The sequence below is a fragment of the Microcebus murinus genome, chromosome 1 (assembly GCF_040939455.1).
Source record: "Microcebus murinus isolate Inina chromosome 1, M.murinus_Inina_mat1.0, whole genome shotgun sequence".
Classification (NCBI taxonomy): Eukaryota; Metazoa; Chordata; class Mammalia; order Primates; family Cheirogaleidae; genus Microcebus; species Microcebus murinus.
In genome coordinates, this window is record NC_134104.1 from 4,016,455 (window position 1) to 4,034,475 (window position 18,021).

General features: G+C 55.9%; 1 protein-coding gene across 3 annotated transcripts in view; it reads left to right on the top strand.

The window, feature by feature from the left end:
- Nucleotides 1-1,650: 1,650 nt before the first annotated feature.
- The window catches only part of TMPRSS2 (transmembrane serine protease 2), a 38,163-nt gene continuing 21,792 nt past the window's right edge, over nucleotides 1,651-18,021 (top strand). Inside the window, exons 1-4 of one of the 3 annotated variants that reach the window (XM_076000058.1) lie at nucleotides 1,651-2,877; nucleotides 12,044-12,114; nucleotides 14,869-15,091; nucleotides 17,444-17,530. In XM_076000058.1, the coding sequence (XP_075856173.1) occupies nucleotides 12,100-12,114; nucleotides 14,869-15,091; nucleotides 17,444-17,530 (325 nt within the window). In that variant the 5' untranslated portion in view covers nucleotides 1,651-2,877; nucleotides 12,044-12,099. Of the gene's footprint in view, nucleotides 2,878-4,372; nucleotides 4,628-4,656; nucleotides 4,778-12,043; nucleotides 12,115-14,868; nucleotides 15,092-17,443; nucleotides 17,531-18,021 lie in introns of those variants that run through there. The other 2 variants (XM_076000053.1, XM_076000060.1) reach the window with 2 other exon arrangements.

Sequence of the window (18,021 nt, forward strand, 5' to 3'; positions counted from 1 at the left end):
CACAGGCCCGCAGGATTTGAAGAAATGCCCTGCCCTCCTCCACAGATAACCACTCCCCTTTTGAGAGACAGTGCTTGGCCTGCTAGTGGGCATTCACAGAAACGGAATGCTTGACCATGGGCCACCAAGTTACCATGCAACCTGAGCTGCCCATCATGAGCTGGGTGTTCTCTGACCACCGAGCCATAAAGCGGGGTGTGCACAGCAGCACTCCATCATCGAATGGACATGGTGTATAGGTGATTGGATCTGACCAGGTCCTGCAGGTACAGGTAAGTTACATGAAGAAGTGGAGCAAATGCCCCAGGTCCCTGCTCCTGCTACACTGCCCTCTCTCCCCCAGCCTGTACCTGTGGCCTTGTGGGGAGCTCCCCATGATCCTTGGACAGAGGGAGAGAAGACTCGCACCTGGACTGCAGGTGGCTCTGCACCCTCTGCAGGCACCACCCAAAGTGGACATCTGCAACACTGCAGCCCCTTCTGGGGACATCCCCGAGGGACAGCGGTGAAGGGAAATCTTCACGGTCGGCAGAACGTAGGGCACTGCCCCTGCTTGTGCACTTTGCTTGGAAGGAGAGATGTCCAGACGTGTGTGACTGATTATATACCAACTCACGGGCTGTGGCCAGTGGTTTGGCTGGATGGTCAGGGACTTGGAAGGAACATGATTGGAATATTGGTGAAAAATTTGGGAAAGAGGTATGTGGGTAGACCTGAGCTGACAAAGAGCATGGAGCTATTTGTGTCCCATGTGAATGCTCACCAAAGGGTGACCTCAGCAGAGGAGGACTCTAATAGTCAAGTGGATACGATGACCTGCTCTTTAGACACCACTTGGACCCTTTCCCCAGCCACCCCTGTCGTTGCCCAATGGGCTCATGAACAAAGTGGCCATGGTGGCAGGGATGGAGGTTACCCATGGGCTCTGCAACATGGACTTCCACTCACCAGGGCCACCACGGCTGACCTGGCTGTGGCCACAGCTGAGTGCCCGATCTGCCAGCAGTGGAGACCAGTGACGAGTCCCTGATGTGGCACCGTTCCTGGGAGCGATCGGCCATCTACTTGGCGCAGCAGGCTGATTACACTGGACGGCTTCCATCACGGAAGGGGCGGCATTTTGTTTTACTGGAATAGACACTACCTATCTATTTGCCTTCCCTGCACCTGATGCTTCTGCTGGAACTACCATCCGTGGACTCACGGAATGCCTCATCCACCATCACAGTATTCCACACAGCATCGCTTCTGACCAAGGAACTCGCTTCCCAGCCAAAGAAATGCAGCAGGGCCCACGCTCATGGAATTCACTGCTCTGACCATGTTCCCCACTGTCCTACAGCTGCTGGCTTGCTAGGATGGTGGAATGGCCTTTTGAAGATGCTGTTACAGTGCCCGCTAGGCGGCCATACCTTGCAGGGTGGGGCAAGTTCTCCAAAAGGCTGTGTATGTTCTGAACCGGCATCCAATACACAGTGCTGTGTTTCCATGGCCAGCATTTACGGGTCCAGGAATCAAGGGGTGGAGATGGGAGTGGCACCACTCACCGTCACCCCTAGTGACCCACTGGCAAAACGTGTGCTTCCTGTTCCTGCGACGTTATGCTCTGCTGGCCTAGAGGCCCTGGTTCCAGAGGGAGAAATGCTTCCACCGGAGGGCCCAGCAATTCCATTAAACTATAACCTAAGACTTCCACCCGGCCACCGTGAGCTCCGCATGCCTCTGAATCAACAGGCAAAGGAGAGAGCCGCGGCGTGGGCTGGGGTAACCGATCCGGCCCATCGAGAGGAAGCTAGAGGACCGCTCTCCTGCAGAGGTAAGGAAGGGTGCAGCCGCCACATAGGGCATCTCCTAGGTTTGCCACGCTTGCGGGTAACGCCAGTGGGACACTACAACAGCACAATCAGAGCAGGACTGCCGATGGCCCAGACCCTTGAGGAATGAAGGCTTGGGTACGCCGCCAGGCAAACAACTGTGATCAGCTGAGATGCTTATGGAAGGCAAAGGCAGTGCAGAGTGGCTACTGGAAGAGGGTGGTGATATATACCAGCCATATCCAGGCAAGCAGCTAAATAAAGACTGCAATTGTCCTGAGTATTTTCTCCTTATTTTGTTCTGAATACCTTCGTGTGTGCATCTGTGTGTGTGTGTGCCATGTCTATCTTTGTTTCATTTCCTCTCTTATTCCCTTGCTATGCTGTACGGGCTGTATTGACTTTATAGCATCGTAGTCATTGTATTAAGTTTTGTTAATTTTTACATCATTGCATTTAAGTTATAGGATGTCAAGGAGAAGGGTAAGCATCACCCAGGGACTTACCTTCTCTCCTGGGGGAGGCATCAGTGCATGTTGGCTGTATGAGGACAATTGTACCAAGTTAGGCAGAGTGATAACCTTGCTATCGTCTTTATTCGGAGATTAAAGACGGTTTAAGGGGACGTGCGTGGGTGACAGGCTGACACAGGGCACTCTTGTGATGGTTGGTTTTATGTGTCACGTTGACTGGGCCAAGGGCCGTGCGGATGGCGGGTTAACCATTATTTCTGGATGTGTCTGTGAGGAGTTTCTGGAAGAGACTAGCATCGCAATAGGTGAACTGAGTGTGCCCCGGATGGCCGTCCCCAACGTGAGCGATCTGTTGAAAGCCTGAACAAAATAAAAAAAGGTGGAAGAAGGTTGAATTCACCGTGTGAGCTGGGCTTCAGTCCTCTCCTGCCCTCGGCAGGCCTGGTTCTCAGCCTGCGGGTCTAGACCGGAATCTACACCATCAGCGCTCTGCCTCTCCGGCTTTCGGGCATTTGAACTGCAGCACCAGTTTTCCTGGGTCTCCGCCTTGGGGACATCAGGCTGTGGGGCTTCTCAGCCTCCACAATGAGGTGAGGCAATTCCTTACAACGCATCCCTCTGGACAGACACACGTACATCACCTGCTGGTTCCGCTCCCCTGGCGAAGCCCGACTACCAGTGCCAAGGGGAAAGCTGAGTGTCAGGGGAGCGACCGCCACAGGAGGGCTGGTGGTCAGAAGCACATAGCACCTGCGTGTAGCTGGGTATTAGCAGTCCCCTCTGCAGGCACCGAGCGCACTGTCAGAACAGAAGTGAGTGAGTCGGCACCAGGGCACAGCTAGATCTGCCCTGCGTGCTGGAGACTGTCTTCCACTGGGGACAGCCTGGGGTGCAGGGCAGGGTGGGAGACGGGTAGGGCTGGGTGTCTGGGGGCAATCCCTGTCGTGGATGCCAACAGCAGACCAGAAAAGGAGCCAGGGGAGGGGGCGGGAGGGAAGGACTTGCTAGCAAAGTCAGGCCCCCAGGGAGAGCTGCCCGGGCAGGGTATGTGGAGCCCAGGCTGCCAACTGAATTCCGCTTTTTTCTGCTCTCACCTTATTTTAAAGCAAATCCTGTTACTTTACATATTGTGTATGGGAGGAAAAAAATATGCTTTCGTCCACCTTCCTAGATTCTTTGGCTGGTCTGTGAATTAAACAGACATGATACAGATTAACAGGTGTAAAACCATTTTAATTTACATAACTCAGGGATGCGGACTCCACAAAATATGAGACTGAAAGCAGCAGCCACATGATTGAGCTACAGAGTGGAACAGAGGTTTGGGGGTGCAGGGGGCGGCTGGAGGCACCTCATGGGAGGGTGGGGGGAGGAAATGCCCGGTGAATAAAGTCTGCCTTATTAGGCAGAAGAAAGGTTCTTCGGTGATAAAAGTTGCCGGGAATAGCTTCTTTCCGGCACAGAGGAATTTACCAAAGAGCGTTTCCTGCAGAGATGTAAATTTCTCTCACAAAGGGCAGCGGCGGCAGAGGTACACCTGTGCGGGCAGTTTCCCAAAACGACCAGTTCCAAATAAGCAATTTGCCAAAGAGGACTATTTTGGGCTGGCATGCTCTGGTCTCCCATAGCCAAATTTTGGGGTGGTGTATCCTGAGTCCTCACAGTTGCAAATATTGGAAAGAGCCTCTGAGGTCTCGGAAAAGCCGCGGCTGCTGGGCCCAGGTGCGTCCCGCCGCGAGCTCACGCCCGCCCCCGCCCGGCCTGCGGTGCGAGGAGACCTCGGGCCCTCGGGGAACCCAGTTCACAGGGACGTCGGGAGGGCAGAGGACGGTGGGCGCCGGCCGACTCCTGGGTCCCTGCGCCGAGGCCACATTGCCCCTCCCCCCGCCACCTCCGGGCGTTCGCGAAGCAGCAGGTCCAGGGGCTCACCCGGGACTGGATTAGCGCCCCCCGGAATCCCCTCCTCCATCCAAACTCGGACTGAGCTGCGTCGGAGACCCCAGGGGTCCGGGGACGTGGAGAGAGACGAGTTCCTCCGCAACCCTAAACTGCCCGGAGGGGCCAGACCCGGGAAGTGCCCAGGAGTCCCCTCCGGTCTCCCGGGCTTGCCCTCGGGAAACTCCTCCCCCGGCTGCCGCCGCCAGCTCCGGACCCGCCCCCGCCCCCGCGGACGAGGTGACGGGGGACCCGCGTGTGGGGGTGTCACCCTGGGCACTCGGACGCCGCCTCTCGAGATAAAAGCGAGAGCCGGGAAGGTCGGGGACTCGGGCGCCAGCTTTGGAGACGCGAGCGCCGCGGGAGGCCCGGGAGGCGGAGAGGAAGGCGGGGCGAGAGTTGCAGGTGAGCCGCGCGCGACCGGCTCCCCGGCCCGGGCTGGGTTCCGGGCTTGGGAGGGGGACCGGGGCGACTGGGAGCGACCCGAGTCCTCGGCCCCGCGCTGGGCGGGAGTGGCTGGAGGCGAAGCCGGAGCGAGGCGCGCGAGCGCTGCAGGTGCGTCCGCGGGGCAGAGCGCTGCGGGCCGAGCCGCCACGCGCCCTCCGAGGGCCTGCACGGTGGGGGCCCTGGGGCGCGCGGCTTGGACCCCTGTCCGCCCCTGTTGGCGTCGTCAGGCGGGGGCAGGCGGCCCTGCGAGTCCCTTGCCAATGGGTCAGAGAAGAGGGTGCCTCCCGGTCCCTCGGGGTGGGTCCGTGGGCTGGAGCGGGTTCCGGGGCGCCGGCTTTCTACGTCCCCGGCCCCCACTTTGTCGCCCGGGGTGCGCCCTTTCTTTTTGGGGACGAGGAAGGGGGAGGAGGGCTGTGGGTGTTTCTTTGTTTCGGGGAAATCTCTGCAGTTCCAGAGTGTTACCTGAACTCCTTCTGCTCTTGGTTCCCTACCGAGGTGGGGAGAAACTAGAAACTCATTGAGATGTCGGGAACGATAGGGCCGGCGCGGCTGGGACCGCGGGGCCAGGCTCCCGCAGGGGCCCGGACGAGGCACGAACGGCTCTTCAGCCCAGGGGAGGGAGTGTTGGCGACCCCCACTCAACTGCGGCGATGGGGCCGGGGCCGCCTGGACACGGGGCACCCGCATGAGCCCGCGGTAGGGGGGCAGCCGGGCTGGCCGCTGGGCGCGCGCTCGCTGCTGGAGCAAAGGCCTGGCACCTGGGTGCTTCTTCGGTCTACCACATCCCGTCCAGACAGACTGGGGTCAGTGGCACCATGGGTGACAGAGGGCACCAGCGTGGCCGTGGGTATTCTGTTTGCGCGTGAGTCTAGCTGAAGAACTGCCCTAGCGCCGGAAAGTTTGCGTACCCACACCCCAGAGGCCCTGGGTGCGGGTGGCCGCCGGCACCGGCTAGCGGTCAGGCACTGGCGCGGGGAGCCTGGAGCGAGTGCGTGCGGCTGGGAAGAGTCCAGCCCCAGGGCAGAGCGCGGTGACCCAGAGAAGTCCCGTTCAGAACGCACAGACGGCCGGCTGGGTACGGAGGAATCCTGGTGGCTTGCTTGCAAAGGAAAGTATAGCTGGGCTGCCCGGGTGGGGAGGGGTCACCAGGGGCTTGGCCTCGGGGCTGCGCAGCCCTCCAGGTACACAGGTGCAGTGGTCCTGTGGCTGAGATCCCCTGGTGATGCCTGCGCTCAGCACGCTCCCAGCGGGGAGCACCGCCTGCAGGGTGGAAAAGTACAAAGGCTGTAAGAGGAGTTACTAGGTGTTTGGAAAACCTAAAGTGAGGAGGGTGGTTGGCCTAGCTGGAGGGTTGTCCTGGAAGTGAGGATGGCCACCACCCTCCCATGAAGCAGGGGCCAGGGCTGGGAGTGTGGCAGCAGGGTTTACCAGGGGAAGGGAGGTGGGGACATAGGGAGATAATCGAGCCCCCCAGGGGGGCGGAGGGAGGGCCTGGAGGTTGCTCAGGACTCCCTCACCTGTGCTGAGCTGCTTCTGAACAGGTGGAGCCTGCCTCCTCCCCCCAGCAGACCTCACTGGACAGAGGGGCTGCCACTGGGGACACCGCTGGGTGGAACGCACTCCACACAAGGTTGGGTGGGGGCACCCTTATGGGCCGGGACCTCCGCCTGGAGATGCCGTTGGACACCTCTGTCCCCGCTTGTTTTTAATGATCAACCGGTGAGCAGGCCGGGCCTTTGTTCTCAGCTCGGACATTTGTTTGGTCCCCAGCAAGTTCCTTCTTACTCACCCCCCACCCCCACCCTGCAGGGTCAACCTTCTAGCAACAAGGCTGTGCTGTTGCCACATGCAGAGCCCTCCTGGTGGCTTGGTGCTGGCCCCACTGGCTGCTCCACCGTGAGCCCAAGTCACGTTCATTGTAGGAGTAAATTTGGGCTCCCTGGTATCATAATAATAATGACGGCATTGATGTGACACTTCCTTTCTTCCAGCCAGGCATTGTCGCAAGCTCTTTATAGCATATTTAACTCAGTTATGAGGACACCGTGACCTGGGGACGCCCACAGGCTGCACTGGTCGGTGCTCCGGCATTAGGCTCCGAGGTGGAGATGCAGGAGGCCTAGGAGGGATGGTGGTGACCACCGGCACAGCGTGCCAGGTGCCTTCCCTCCCTCCCTCAGCTCCTCCTGGAGGGTAGAGTGTCGGGGCTAGTGGGCAAAAGGAGAGTTGGAGGCTGTGAACGAGGCCGGGGAATCCTGGTCCGCAGGGGCTGGCTCCTGCTCCTGGGCCGGGCTCGGGTTCCCCTCGGCCTGACAGCCCAGCGCCTGCCCGCAGCCCCCGGGCTCTGCGCTGCCCCCGGCCCACGCCCCAGCAGCACGATGACGTGCCTGAGAGTGCTCAGGACTCCTCAAGGAGGCCTGCTGTGGAGGGCTGGCCTCACTGGCGGACACTGCAGATGTCCTGGAGGTGAAGCCAGACACATGCAGCACCGCCCTCCCCCCCACACGACCATCATCATCCTCGAGTTAGTGTGCGGACCCCTACTCGGGCTCAGCCTGGAAATGTAAAGCAGGAGTAGAGCCAGGCAACTCTCAGCCTCTTCCACCCAAACCTGTGGCAGGATTCCTGGGGGACCTTTGTAAGAAGATGGGGTCCTTGCCCTGGTCCCCATTGCTGCTTCAGAGTCTGGGAGATTGGGGCTGAGGAATTAGTTTTTTTCTAAGCCCTCCTGAAAACTCTAGGTTTGGGAACGATTGGTCGGGTCTAAGCCTTGAGAACCGAGGCAGAAAGGAATGGTGACCGGCCAGTTGAGTGGTTGGTGTGCCGGTTACTGGAGAATTGGAAACTGGCCCTGCTGGTGGTGGGGGGTGGCAGAGGGCTCTGGAGGCCAAGGAGCGCCCCCTGCAGGGAGCTGGTTGCGGGGGACAGGGGACACTGCAGGCCTGTCCCTTCTCTGGTCTCTCTCGCTCTGCACTCCCTGGGTGTTCCTTTACCTGCTCCTCCCGGCCACTCCTTACATTCCAGGTCACCTGTCAGGGACGCCCCCCCAACATGGGGCCTACCCCAGGACGCATTGGGTGGTCTCAGGATTGGGGTACAGGCTCATGAGCTTGAGGTCTGCATTGGGGCAGCCTTTGTGGGTCACTCCCTTCTTGGACCTCAAGGCTGACGTGGGGAGCCCTGGCTTGCAATCCCCAGGAGTGGTGGGCCTGGGCCCGAGGGAGGCGGGCTCAGGACGCCCCTGTGCCACTGGCCATCCTGGTCCCCACGGGCACAGGGGCTCACGGGGAGGAGCAAAGGGCTGTCTGTCTGCAGCAGGTTAGCGGGTCAGCTGGTCCCGCAGGCAGCTCTGCGGGATGTCCCAGCACGGAGCCTGGGAGACGCCCCGGTCAGTGGACGGGGCTGATTTTCCAGCGGGGGTGTGGGTGGTCACTTAGATTCTAAACAGTGGCGCTCCAGAGGCAGGTGACTCAATGACAAGCTTTCTGCTCCTCTTGGAGGTGAGGGAGGGTGAGAGAAGTGAGAGCTGGGGCAGCTGGTGTGTACCTGGGGTTAAGCCGCCAGGCATCAGTGGTGGGTGGGCAGGAGGGTTAAGCGTGTGGGGTGTGATAAGAAAGTGGGAATGTTTGACCGGCAGTGTGGTTTGTGGCGTGGTGGCTGAAGTCTGGAAGTTCACGCCGGGGCAGAGCAGATGGAAGAGCTGGGGCACTCAAGTGGGACTAAGAAGAGAGGCCGTGACGATCGAGCTGACATTCGTTAGAAAAATATTTTCAAGCGAGAGCTAAATTGTCAGGCGAACCTGGGCACGCAGGCTTTATTACTGCTTGTCTGCCTGTGGTGTGAGACCCAGTGTCAAATGCCTCCCTGTTAAGGCCATTGCTTTCCAAGGGGCCATCCTGGCAGGGGACGGAGCCTGACCTTACTGCAGCACAGCCTTGGGGTCACGGGAGACTGAGTTTTCTAGGGACGACGGGTGTGGAGCTCATTCTGTGAAGTTCTGATGAGGGAGAGTCTGGTGACATTTTCAAGTTCACTGGTGGGGGTACATTTGTAAGGAGCTGGGATTGACTTTGAAAAGATCATCAGGTCTGGCCTCCGAGCTAAAGCCCAATTCTGCCCTAGACTGTGCTGGAGAAGTGACCTTCTAGTCTCCAACCAAACACATGCTTTTCGGTTTAATGAATTCAGCACTTTCCAAGGTAGCCCCTGCTCACGTTTGAACTTTCTAATTTTTGGATACGCGGTTTCCCCAAGTGGAGTCGAAGCCTGCCGTTCTGGTAATTCCCATCATTCATCCTGGTGTCCTGCCTTGGATTTACATAGGATAAATTGGATTCCTTGTCCACACAGCAGTCCTTGGATATTGGAAGACAAACCTTATCTGCTCTCATTACACTGAGAGCTCAGCATGCACTGAGCCCGAGCTAGAAAACTACTTTCTCACTTAAGTGAGAAAGTACAATAGCCCCATTGTTAGGGGCTATCCTTACAATTAGCCCCATTTTACAGATTGACTTGGGCAAGTTCCTTAAACCTCAGCCAGGAGGCTCTGTGTAGTTTCAAGGAGTGGTGGCCCGGGCACCTTTCTGCTGCCTGTCCGTCATTTTAGGGGTGCTCTCAGCTTTGTGCACCTGGACCCCCTCAAGGTCACCCACTGCCCAGACATAGTTTCAAGGAGTGGTGGCCCGGGCACCTTTCTGCTGCCTGTCCGTCATTTTAGGGGTGCTCTCAGCTTTGTGCACCTGGACCCCCTCAAGGTCACCCACTGCCCTGACGTAGCCAGGTACGGGCTTCCCGTCTCTCTCTGTTAAATTTCATCTTACTCATTTGGCCTTTGGAACTCAAAAAATATTTGAACACTTTCTTTGTATGGTACAAAGGTAGACCTAAAAAAAAAAAAAAAAAAAAAAAGAGGACCAGACCTGATTCCTGCCCTAAAAAGTTTGTAATCTCTTTGGGACAATGAGTCATTCATAGAAAAAGAAACTTGGATGATGCAGGCAGTACCTCTCCTGAGGTCATCTCTCTGTTTCTCTCCCTTCCTGTCTGTAGATCCCTGTGTCAGTCACTGTGTGTGCCATTGGGCTGCCGTGTGCTTGTTTCTGTTGAACTGTTACTGAAACCCACCGCTGTCATTTAACTTTCATTGAACAGTGCGTTATATCCCCGGAAGGACAGAACATTTTCTTGTGCAGTGTGACTTCGGTGCGGTGGTTTGGGCACAAGGGGTTCTTTTCCATCTCTGGGCCACCGGAAGGGAAGTGTCCCTGGATGGTGGCCGTGCTGCTTTGGAGTTTGAAGAAGGGACACAGAGCCTTGGGAAGGTGGGGCCTGGCCTGCCTGCTCACCCTTACAGCTTCCGAAACTGGAGCAGTGCCCGGCACACAGTGGGCCCCTCCAGAAGGAGCGAGTGCCTGTGTGGTGTACGTGGTGATGTCGGCGGAGCCCTAATTACAGGGCATACCTCTGAGTCCTGGATGGAGACCGGCGGCCTCGTCTTTGGAGCCAGCCAGATCAGGGTCTGAGTATTTTTCGTCTCTAAGAGGCAGCACGCAGTGGGCACTCAGACAGCAGCAGGTAGCACAGCGCGGTCTTCTGCGAGCAGGCTCAGTCCCTCACTAGCTGTGGCCTGGAGCAGGTTAATAACGTTCTGTGGCTCAGTGTCCTCGTTTGCAAATGCAGATAATAGTAGCACTGACCATGGGGTTGTCAGGCACTGTTAAATGAGTCAGTACTAATCAAGTGCTCAGTGCCTAGCACACAATGAGTGCTACATACATTTTCATTAAATAAAAGTAATTATAAAGCTGATAAATGTTTAACAGCCTGCTGAAGGATAAGAGATTCATGCCTCGTAAGGACTCCCAGGCTATGACATGAAGCCCTTCAGTGCCACTTGTTAGAGGTGGTAAGGCGGACTTGGTAGCAGGACCATCAGGGTAGGTGGAGGCGCCGAGGCAATGGGGTTTTGCGGTGGGGGAGACAGACTGGGCTCAACTCTGAACACAGCATGGGCAAGTGGGGGTTAATTCATAACTAAGGACCAGGGTGGAATAGTCACTAAGAGAAGACATCAAGGGTGAGGGGCATTCTGGCCAAACTGACCTAACGGGATCTTGCTGAGACGGCAAGGTGGTCACATGTCACCTGGGGGTGGGGGGTGGAGGGTGAGGAACCTGCTCAGGTATGGAGAGTGTGCAGATATCGAGGGATCGAGCGTGGAAGTTCTTGATAAACTGACCTGGCAGGGTTCTTTGCTAAAAGTGCCTCTTACCAGGAAGTGCACAGATGGCCTGGGCGGCTCAGGAGCCCGACAAAGTTTGGCCAAGTGAAGAATCTTGTCAGTGGAGAATGATGTGATTGGAACAAGGGCTTTGCCATAAAGCATGCCATGGGGATGGTGTCTCTAGGTATTATTGTTAACTCTTCATAAATGGCTACAAGCAAAATGGCCCAGAGTTTCCTTCTCATTACTGCCTATTTTAGAAACAGTCCAAATGGTGAGCTCTGAATTTTGTCTTCTGGATCTGGGGCAGTAACCTGCGTGGGTGTGGATGTGTTTTATGGCATTTTGTTTATACACCTGTATCTTTGAAAATCCGGAGGTTCCATAGGGCTTCCTTAGAAGAGTCAAATGTGAGCTGTCTGTGGTGCGGGGCGGAGGGTGGCTGTGCACAGGTGCCTCCGGCCGCCCGCGGGAGGGCGAGTCTGCTCGCACCTGCGTTCCTCGGTGCCCGGCACGGGAGCGCCCTTCACGTAACACAGCAGTGCCAACGCTCCGTCCGTCTTTCAGATAAGGAACCTGAGGGTCAGCGAGGTTCAGGTACTCGCCCAGTGACACCTCCAAGAGGCGGTTCTGCCAGGAGTCGGCCCCAGGTCTTTGCCTCCTGGGCCGTCCTTAGCCTCTTGAACCTGACGGGTTTAGAGGCCGCCCGGCAGTTGGCAGGTGCACCGTAAGGGGGAACTCACAGCCCCCTGCTGAGAGCCGAGGTCACTGCTGTAGGACCCCTGGGCTCAGTGGCAGTGGAGCCCTGGGCATGCCCCTGGATGCTACTCCAATGGGCGTCTGGGTCTTTGAGCCTGTCCCTTCTTCTGGGTCCGGCATCCCTGGCCACAGTACTTCCAATTGCACGCCCCCCCCACCCACCTGCTCGCTGTAACCCCCAACGTGCCAGCGAGCCCTGGGATCTTTACGTGCAGAGGGATGTGGAGAATCGGGGTGGAAGGTCGGGCCAAGGTCAGTAGGCAGCACTGTTGTTTGTTCTGGTGGGAGGTAACCTTCACCTAGAAGGTTTCTAGTTCTTTCCAGGTTTATCTCCCAAACACTAACTGGTATGGAAATATTATATATAGTTTTGTAACTCTTTTTTCTAGGTCATCTTGAACATTCCAAATACCTCCCATTACTTGATGCTGTTGATAAAATCAGGATGGCTTTGAACTCAGTAAGTGGTTAATTATTACCTTCCCTGGCCTTTCCTTCCTTCCTTCATCTGCTATCCCCAACACTGTGTGGTGGTCTGCGTTTGCAGGGATGTGTGGGCTGCAGGGGGTGGGGGGCTGGCACATGGCAGCTGTACAGGTGCATCTCAGGTGCCATTGCTGGCGGGACAGAGCGGGTGGTGTTCATTCTCCCCTTGACTCCTCCCGGCCTGCTCTGCAGGTGGGTCGGGGCGGGCAGGAAGGAGGTGTGAGGACAGAGGAGACAGGCTGGTGGTGAGAGGGAGTAAGGCCAGGGGAAGAGAGCCTGTGGGATGCCGCCAGGACCCAGCTTCCTGATAAACCAGGAGAAGTCTGACCGAGTGAGGCGTGGGGCAGGCCATCCCTCCTTGGGGACAAACGCATTTATCTGTGTTCCCCGATTATCTGAACAATTCATCTCTTACCTGAAATAAGAGCGTTTAGCAAAGAGTTTGAAAATTTTCCTAGATTCTATGTCCAGAAAATAGACCTTTGTTTTTCCCTTTATTTGTTACTGATATTTATTATTTTTTCCCGGATCTGTCTTTAATTTTAAATCCATTGCACAGGACTCTCGGGGACATACCGGTGGGAGGGACGGCGTGTTCTTAGATGGCTGAGATTGAGGCCAGCACATGCCGACTGTGGTGCCCCTGGTAGCCTCATTTAGATCAGAGATTGCGTTCCACTTCCCTGTGCCCGCTGCCCCGGTTTAGAGTTACAGTCTGCGGACTTTTGAAGGCCGGCACGAGTGAGTTACTGAGCCGAGGTTAGCGCTGGAGCCTGCGTTTGGTTGTTCCTTTTATAATCACGCTTCCCTGGAAGCCCTGTTTAAACTTCTGAGGAGTCAGTGGCCAGAATGCCCGCCCTCCGAGAACAACCTCAGACAACCCCGCTGTGGTCTCTGAGCTCAGCAAGAGATGAGAGGCAGAAATTAGTGAGTGGGAAAAAGTTTTGCATGGGGACCTTTGGACACAGATAAGAGGGCAAATGTGGCCTCCCAGAGGGGCGAGACAAGGGGCAATTGAGGAGCGCTTGAAAGAAGGGGAAGACAGGGCTATAGGGTCCCGTGTCCTGCAGGGGGATGGGTCTTGAGAGGGTGGGCCTTGGGAGGGCAATTTGCAAGTAGGCCGAGGGAGGGGAGAGGAGGGGAGAAAGGCATACTAAGAAGACAGGCACCAGCCCAAAGACGGAGCTGAGGATAAAATGCCACACTGGGCAGCTGCTGTCACATTTTCATGTGTGTGCACTCTGACCCAGAGACTCCCCTTAGAGGGCTGTGGCTGCGGGCGCCCACGCCCTTCCCACAAGCTTGCCCGTGCCGTGCAGGGCATGCACTGCAGCAGGACGGCCAGAGCCCGCACTGTGCACACTGAGATGGCCGTCAAGAAGAGATGGCAAGTAGGCTGGGCGCGGTGGCTCACGCCTGTAATCCTAGCACTCTGGGAGGCCGAGGAGGGCGGATTGCTTGAGCTCAGGAGTTCGAAACCAGCCTGAGCAAGAGCAGGACCCCTTCTCTACTATAAATAGAAAGAAATTAATCGGCCAACTAATATATATAGAAAAAATTAGCCGGGCATGGTGGCGCATGTCTGTAGTCCCAGCTACTCGGGAGGCTGAGGCAGGAGGATTGCTTGAGCCCAGGAGTTTGAGGTTGCTGTGAGCTAGGCTGACGCCACGGCACTCACTCTAGCCTGGGCAACAAAGTGAGATTCTGTATCAAAAAAAAAGAAGAGATGGTAAGTGACCATACGTCTGCTGTAAGAGAAGAAGACATAGGAAGGGAATTTGCAGAATCACATGGAGATCACATATGCCTTTAGGCACATTTCTTAGCTCAGGTTTTTTTTTTTTTCTTTTTTTTTTTTGAGACAGAGTCTCATTCAATTGCCCAGGCTAGAGTGAGTGCCGTGGCGTCAGCCTAGCTCACAGCAACCTCAAACTCCTGGGCTCAAGTGATCCTCCTACTTCACCCTCCAAGTAGCTGGGACTACAGCCACATGCCACCGCGCCCGGCTAATTTTTTTCTATTTTTAGTTGTTTGGCTAATTTCTTTCTATTTATAGTAGAGACGGGGTCTCGCTCTTGCTCAGAGCTGGCCTTGGAACTCCTGAGCTCAAGCAATCCTCCCGACTTGGCCTCCCAAAGTGCTAGGATTACAAGCGTGAGCCACTGCACCTGGCCTTAGCTCAGGTTCTTTTCTGCAAAGTGAGTGCCTTGATGGTACCTGTACCAGTCTTAGGGGGGGGCTATAATCAGGGTCCAAAGAGATTGGGAGCACAGAGGCCCCGCAGCACATGTGTTCTCAAACGTTAGCTGTTGTTATTCTCTTTAAAATTCTAGCATCGCTAGTCCGTAATTTTGTACCTCGATTCTCAAGAAGAGGCCTCGGGAGATTAAAGGTGCAGGATATTGGCTTGGTTGGTTCTAATCCCAGACTTCTACACAATTTTTTTTTATTATTATTGTTTATTTTTTATGAAATCCCAATGCCTGCCACTTTTTTTTTTCATGTCAAAGAATAGATAGTAGAAAATAAATCGGAACAATTACAATGGAAAATTCTGGTTAGTTTTTGTTCTAGATAAATCCAACATTTGACATAATTATAGGTGCCCCCCCAGAAGAATGTGTAGTCCCGCAGCAACATCTTGTGGGACTGTCGTGTGAGGTTGTGTGTTTAACCCTTTAGGGTAAGCAAGAGTTTCACGTGATTCCTCTTCTTTTGCATTGTTTAGAGGTCACCGCCAGGTGCTGGACCTTACTACGAAAACCATGGCTACCAACCGGAAAACCTCTACACCCGCCAGCCCGCCGGGGGTCCCGGTGTCTACCCTGCGCATGCGGCTCAGTACTACCCGTCCCCGGTTCCCCAGTACGCCCCGAGGGTCCTAACCAACGACTCGACTCCCACCGTCCGCACGCGGCCCAAATCCCCGACGGGAGCTGCGTGCTCCTCAAGTAGGACCCGCTTTGTGTTTGCTCTGTGTTTGTTTCCTGCCACGGCCCCGAGCGCCTGGTCTGTCTGCGTGGGCTCTCTGCTCCCACCGCCTCTGTCACGGGCTGTCCTGGTCTGACCCTGTCCCTCTGTCTGCTGGAGCCGCCTGTCTCCACGCGGCTTTTCTTCCCTCTCTTCCCGCTGGGGCAGAGCTGTCGCCGCCGCCAGGTCTCCCGGGGCCTCCGCTCTGCAAGACCTCCACGTCCTGTTAACTCTCCTCTGCCTGTGTCCCTCGGCGTGGGCTTTGCACACGGGCCTCTCTCTGTCGTTTACTGCCCGTGTGCCTTGTGATGTCTCCTCCTGAGTAAGCGGTAAGCTCCCCAGGGCAGACACCAACCGCCCTGCCTTTCTTGGCGTGCCGTCCCCTGGACGCAGCGGGTCATGCACGTTTAGATGCTGCGTGTTATTTTGTGTTCCATGCATGACGTGGCCGGTGTGGTCGTAGCACAGACGTGTATCCGTGACATCTCACCAGGCTTCACAGTCCTCTGGACAGCCCGAGCGGGGTTGGGGGGTTGCTGAGGTGGAATGGCCTTTGCCGTCTCTTCTACCCTGTCTCTTCTCGCCCTCATTCATCTCGCTTTTCTTTGCCATTTCATTTGTGTCCTGTCTCCCCTGTGTCCCCTCCCTTGGTCCCCCTCCTAGGTTTTAATTCAGGCTTGTGGCAGAAAGCACTGTAGGGCCGAGTCAACAGCAGACTAAATGGAGAATGGTTAAGGCAAATGAATAGTAAGTTGTAATTAAACTCCGCAGTGGCACCGCGGCAAACCGGGGCCAAATGAAGTCTGTACTGGCCACGCACTGACTGCAAAATGCCTGTCCCCCCAGGAGTAACCCTGGGGGCTTCCCCGCTGCTCATGAGAGCCGGGCAGGCTGCCACACACTTGGTGTGAAATTAAGGATGCCTGATTTAACCATCCTTAACTCCACAGGCAAGTTATCTCATCTTAGATAAAGTGGCACGGCAGGGAAGTCACCTATGGAAGAAAATGACCTTGGTAATGAGTCAAAGAGGCCATTTGGAATTTCTCCCGTGAACTGCGCTGGCTCCCGCCTGCCACCTTAAGGCATAGTCACGGTAGCCGGGCTGTGATGAAATCCAGTGCTTGGGCAATTCTCAGACCAGCGGCCTCACCTGGGAGCCTGTTAGAAATGCAAAGCCATGCCCGGCCCTCTGAATGCTGACTCGGAATGTCTGGGGATGGGAACCAGGTTCCCCAGGTAATTCTTAAGCCTGCTGCAGTTGGAGAAGGATCGTAGAATGGTCAGAGTGTGGTAACAAAGTGCGAGGCAGGGCTGTGAGCCCTCAGCAGGGGGTCAGCTCTGGTCGCTCCAAGTCCGGAAGCTGAGATTCTCACCCTGGCTGACTTCCAGAAGCACAGGTGTGCACAGGTGGGCAGCACCGGGCGGTCGTGCCACCTCTGCGGCCTTGGAGGGTCTGTTTAAGTGCTTTCTCCCCTCTCTCTCCCCCCTCCACCTGGCCACCTTCCTTCCAAGGAGGGTGGTGGCGTCTGGCACTGTCTTCCGAACCTTGATGCAACTTTTGGCATACACCCTTTGGCCAACAATTCTGTGTCTGTTTGTTTTGACTAGAGAAAATTGGTGACCTTTCCGCCTTCCTTTGTTTTCAGCTGAAATGTGCCTACACTCTGGGTCCAGTGTCTCTGCCTTCAGACCGAAGGGCCTCTGCTAGTGTGTTGGGTAGAGCTTACGACAGAGATCGGAAGGTTCTAGAGCTATCTCATAGGGTAGCTGCTGACTACTTGAGCACTTGAATTTGCATCATTTCATTTAGTTCCATCTAACGTTAATTAAAGTGCAAACAGCCGCGTGTGGCTAGTGGCTGTCCCAACGGGACAGTGTGGATTGTTAAACACCCTTGAGTAAGACCATTTATTCTTCTGCCTTGAGTACCACTGGCAGGGCGATGATAATTTGGGGGGACATTATTATCATTTTGCTTCTATTTGTAATTACAAAAATGAAGTACTTTTCCTCTTTTTGCCCATTTTTCACATTAATCATCTGCCTATTTTGAGACTCTTTAGCATGCTGTGCTTTTTTAAAGAGCTTAACTTTGGGGTTCTTTGCTTCAGATCATGGCTTTCTGCTTCTGTTTTCTAAAAAGCATAAAGTTTAGTGTCAGGGAAACACGTAAAACCTCTTGGGATGTGTTTTTAAAATCAAAGCCACATTTTTAAGTGCCTATGAAATAATTATTTGTTAATGTGGCACACTATAAAAGCAGTGCATGGAATTTGAGAGTGTGACTTATGACTGAGTGTGACGGAATGCCGTGTCTCCTTTTCTTCCAGAGACTAAGAAAGGGCTGTGCATCGCCCTGGCCCTGGGGGCCGTCCTCGTGGGAGGCGCGCTGGCCGCAGGCCTGGTCTGGAAGTTCAGTAAGTGCCGGGGCCGGCCCCACTCAGGGCCGTGGCTCCTGCAGTCCCGGCGTGGGCTGTGTGGGCCGGGGAGGCCTTCGGGGCCCTCCCTGCAGTCTCTCTACCGCAGAACGAGGCTGTCCTCTTCCTCCTCTTTGTTCAGTCTTGGCGCCGCATGAGTAATGCTCTTGGCAGCCGCCCGCCCGCCGTCCGGGTTGCTCTTGCCGCTCTCCTGCTCCCTCCTAATCTGTGGGCTGCTGCAGTCCCGAGCTATTTCGGTGGTATTGACACACCGCAGGAGAAGGACTTAGAATTTGCCCAGCACTTGGGGTGCCAGGTGCCACCAGGCACTGTGCGCACAGGTTCCCCTACCTTGGGGCCACGCCTGGCCACCTGTGTCTCATGGCTGCTGGGGCCAGGCGTGCCCCTCCCCTGCCACCTCCTGTGACCGAAGCCCGTGCCCTTCTGATCGGCCCGGGGCGGTGCAGACTCCCTGCCCATTTGTGCGTCCC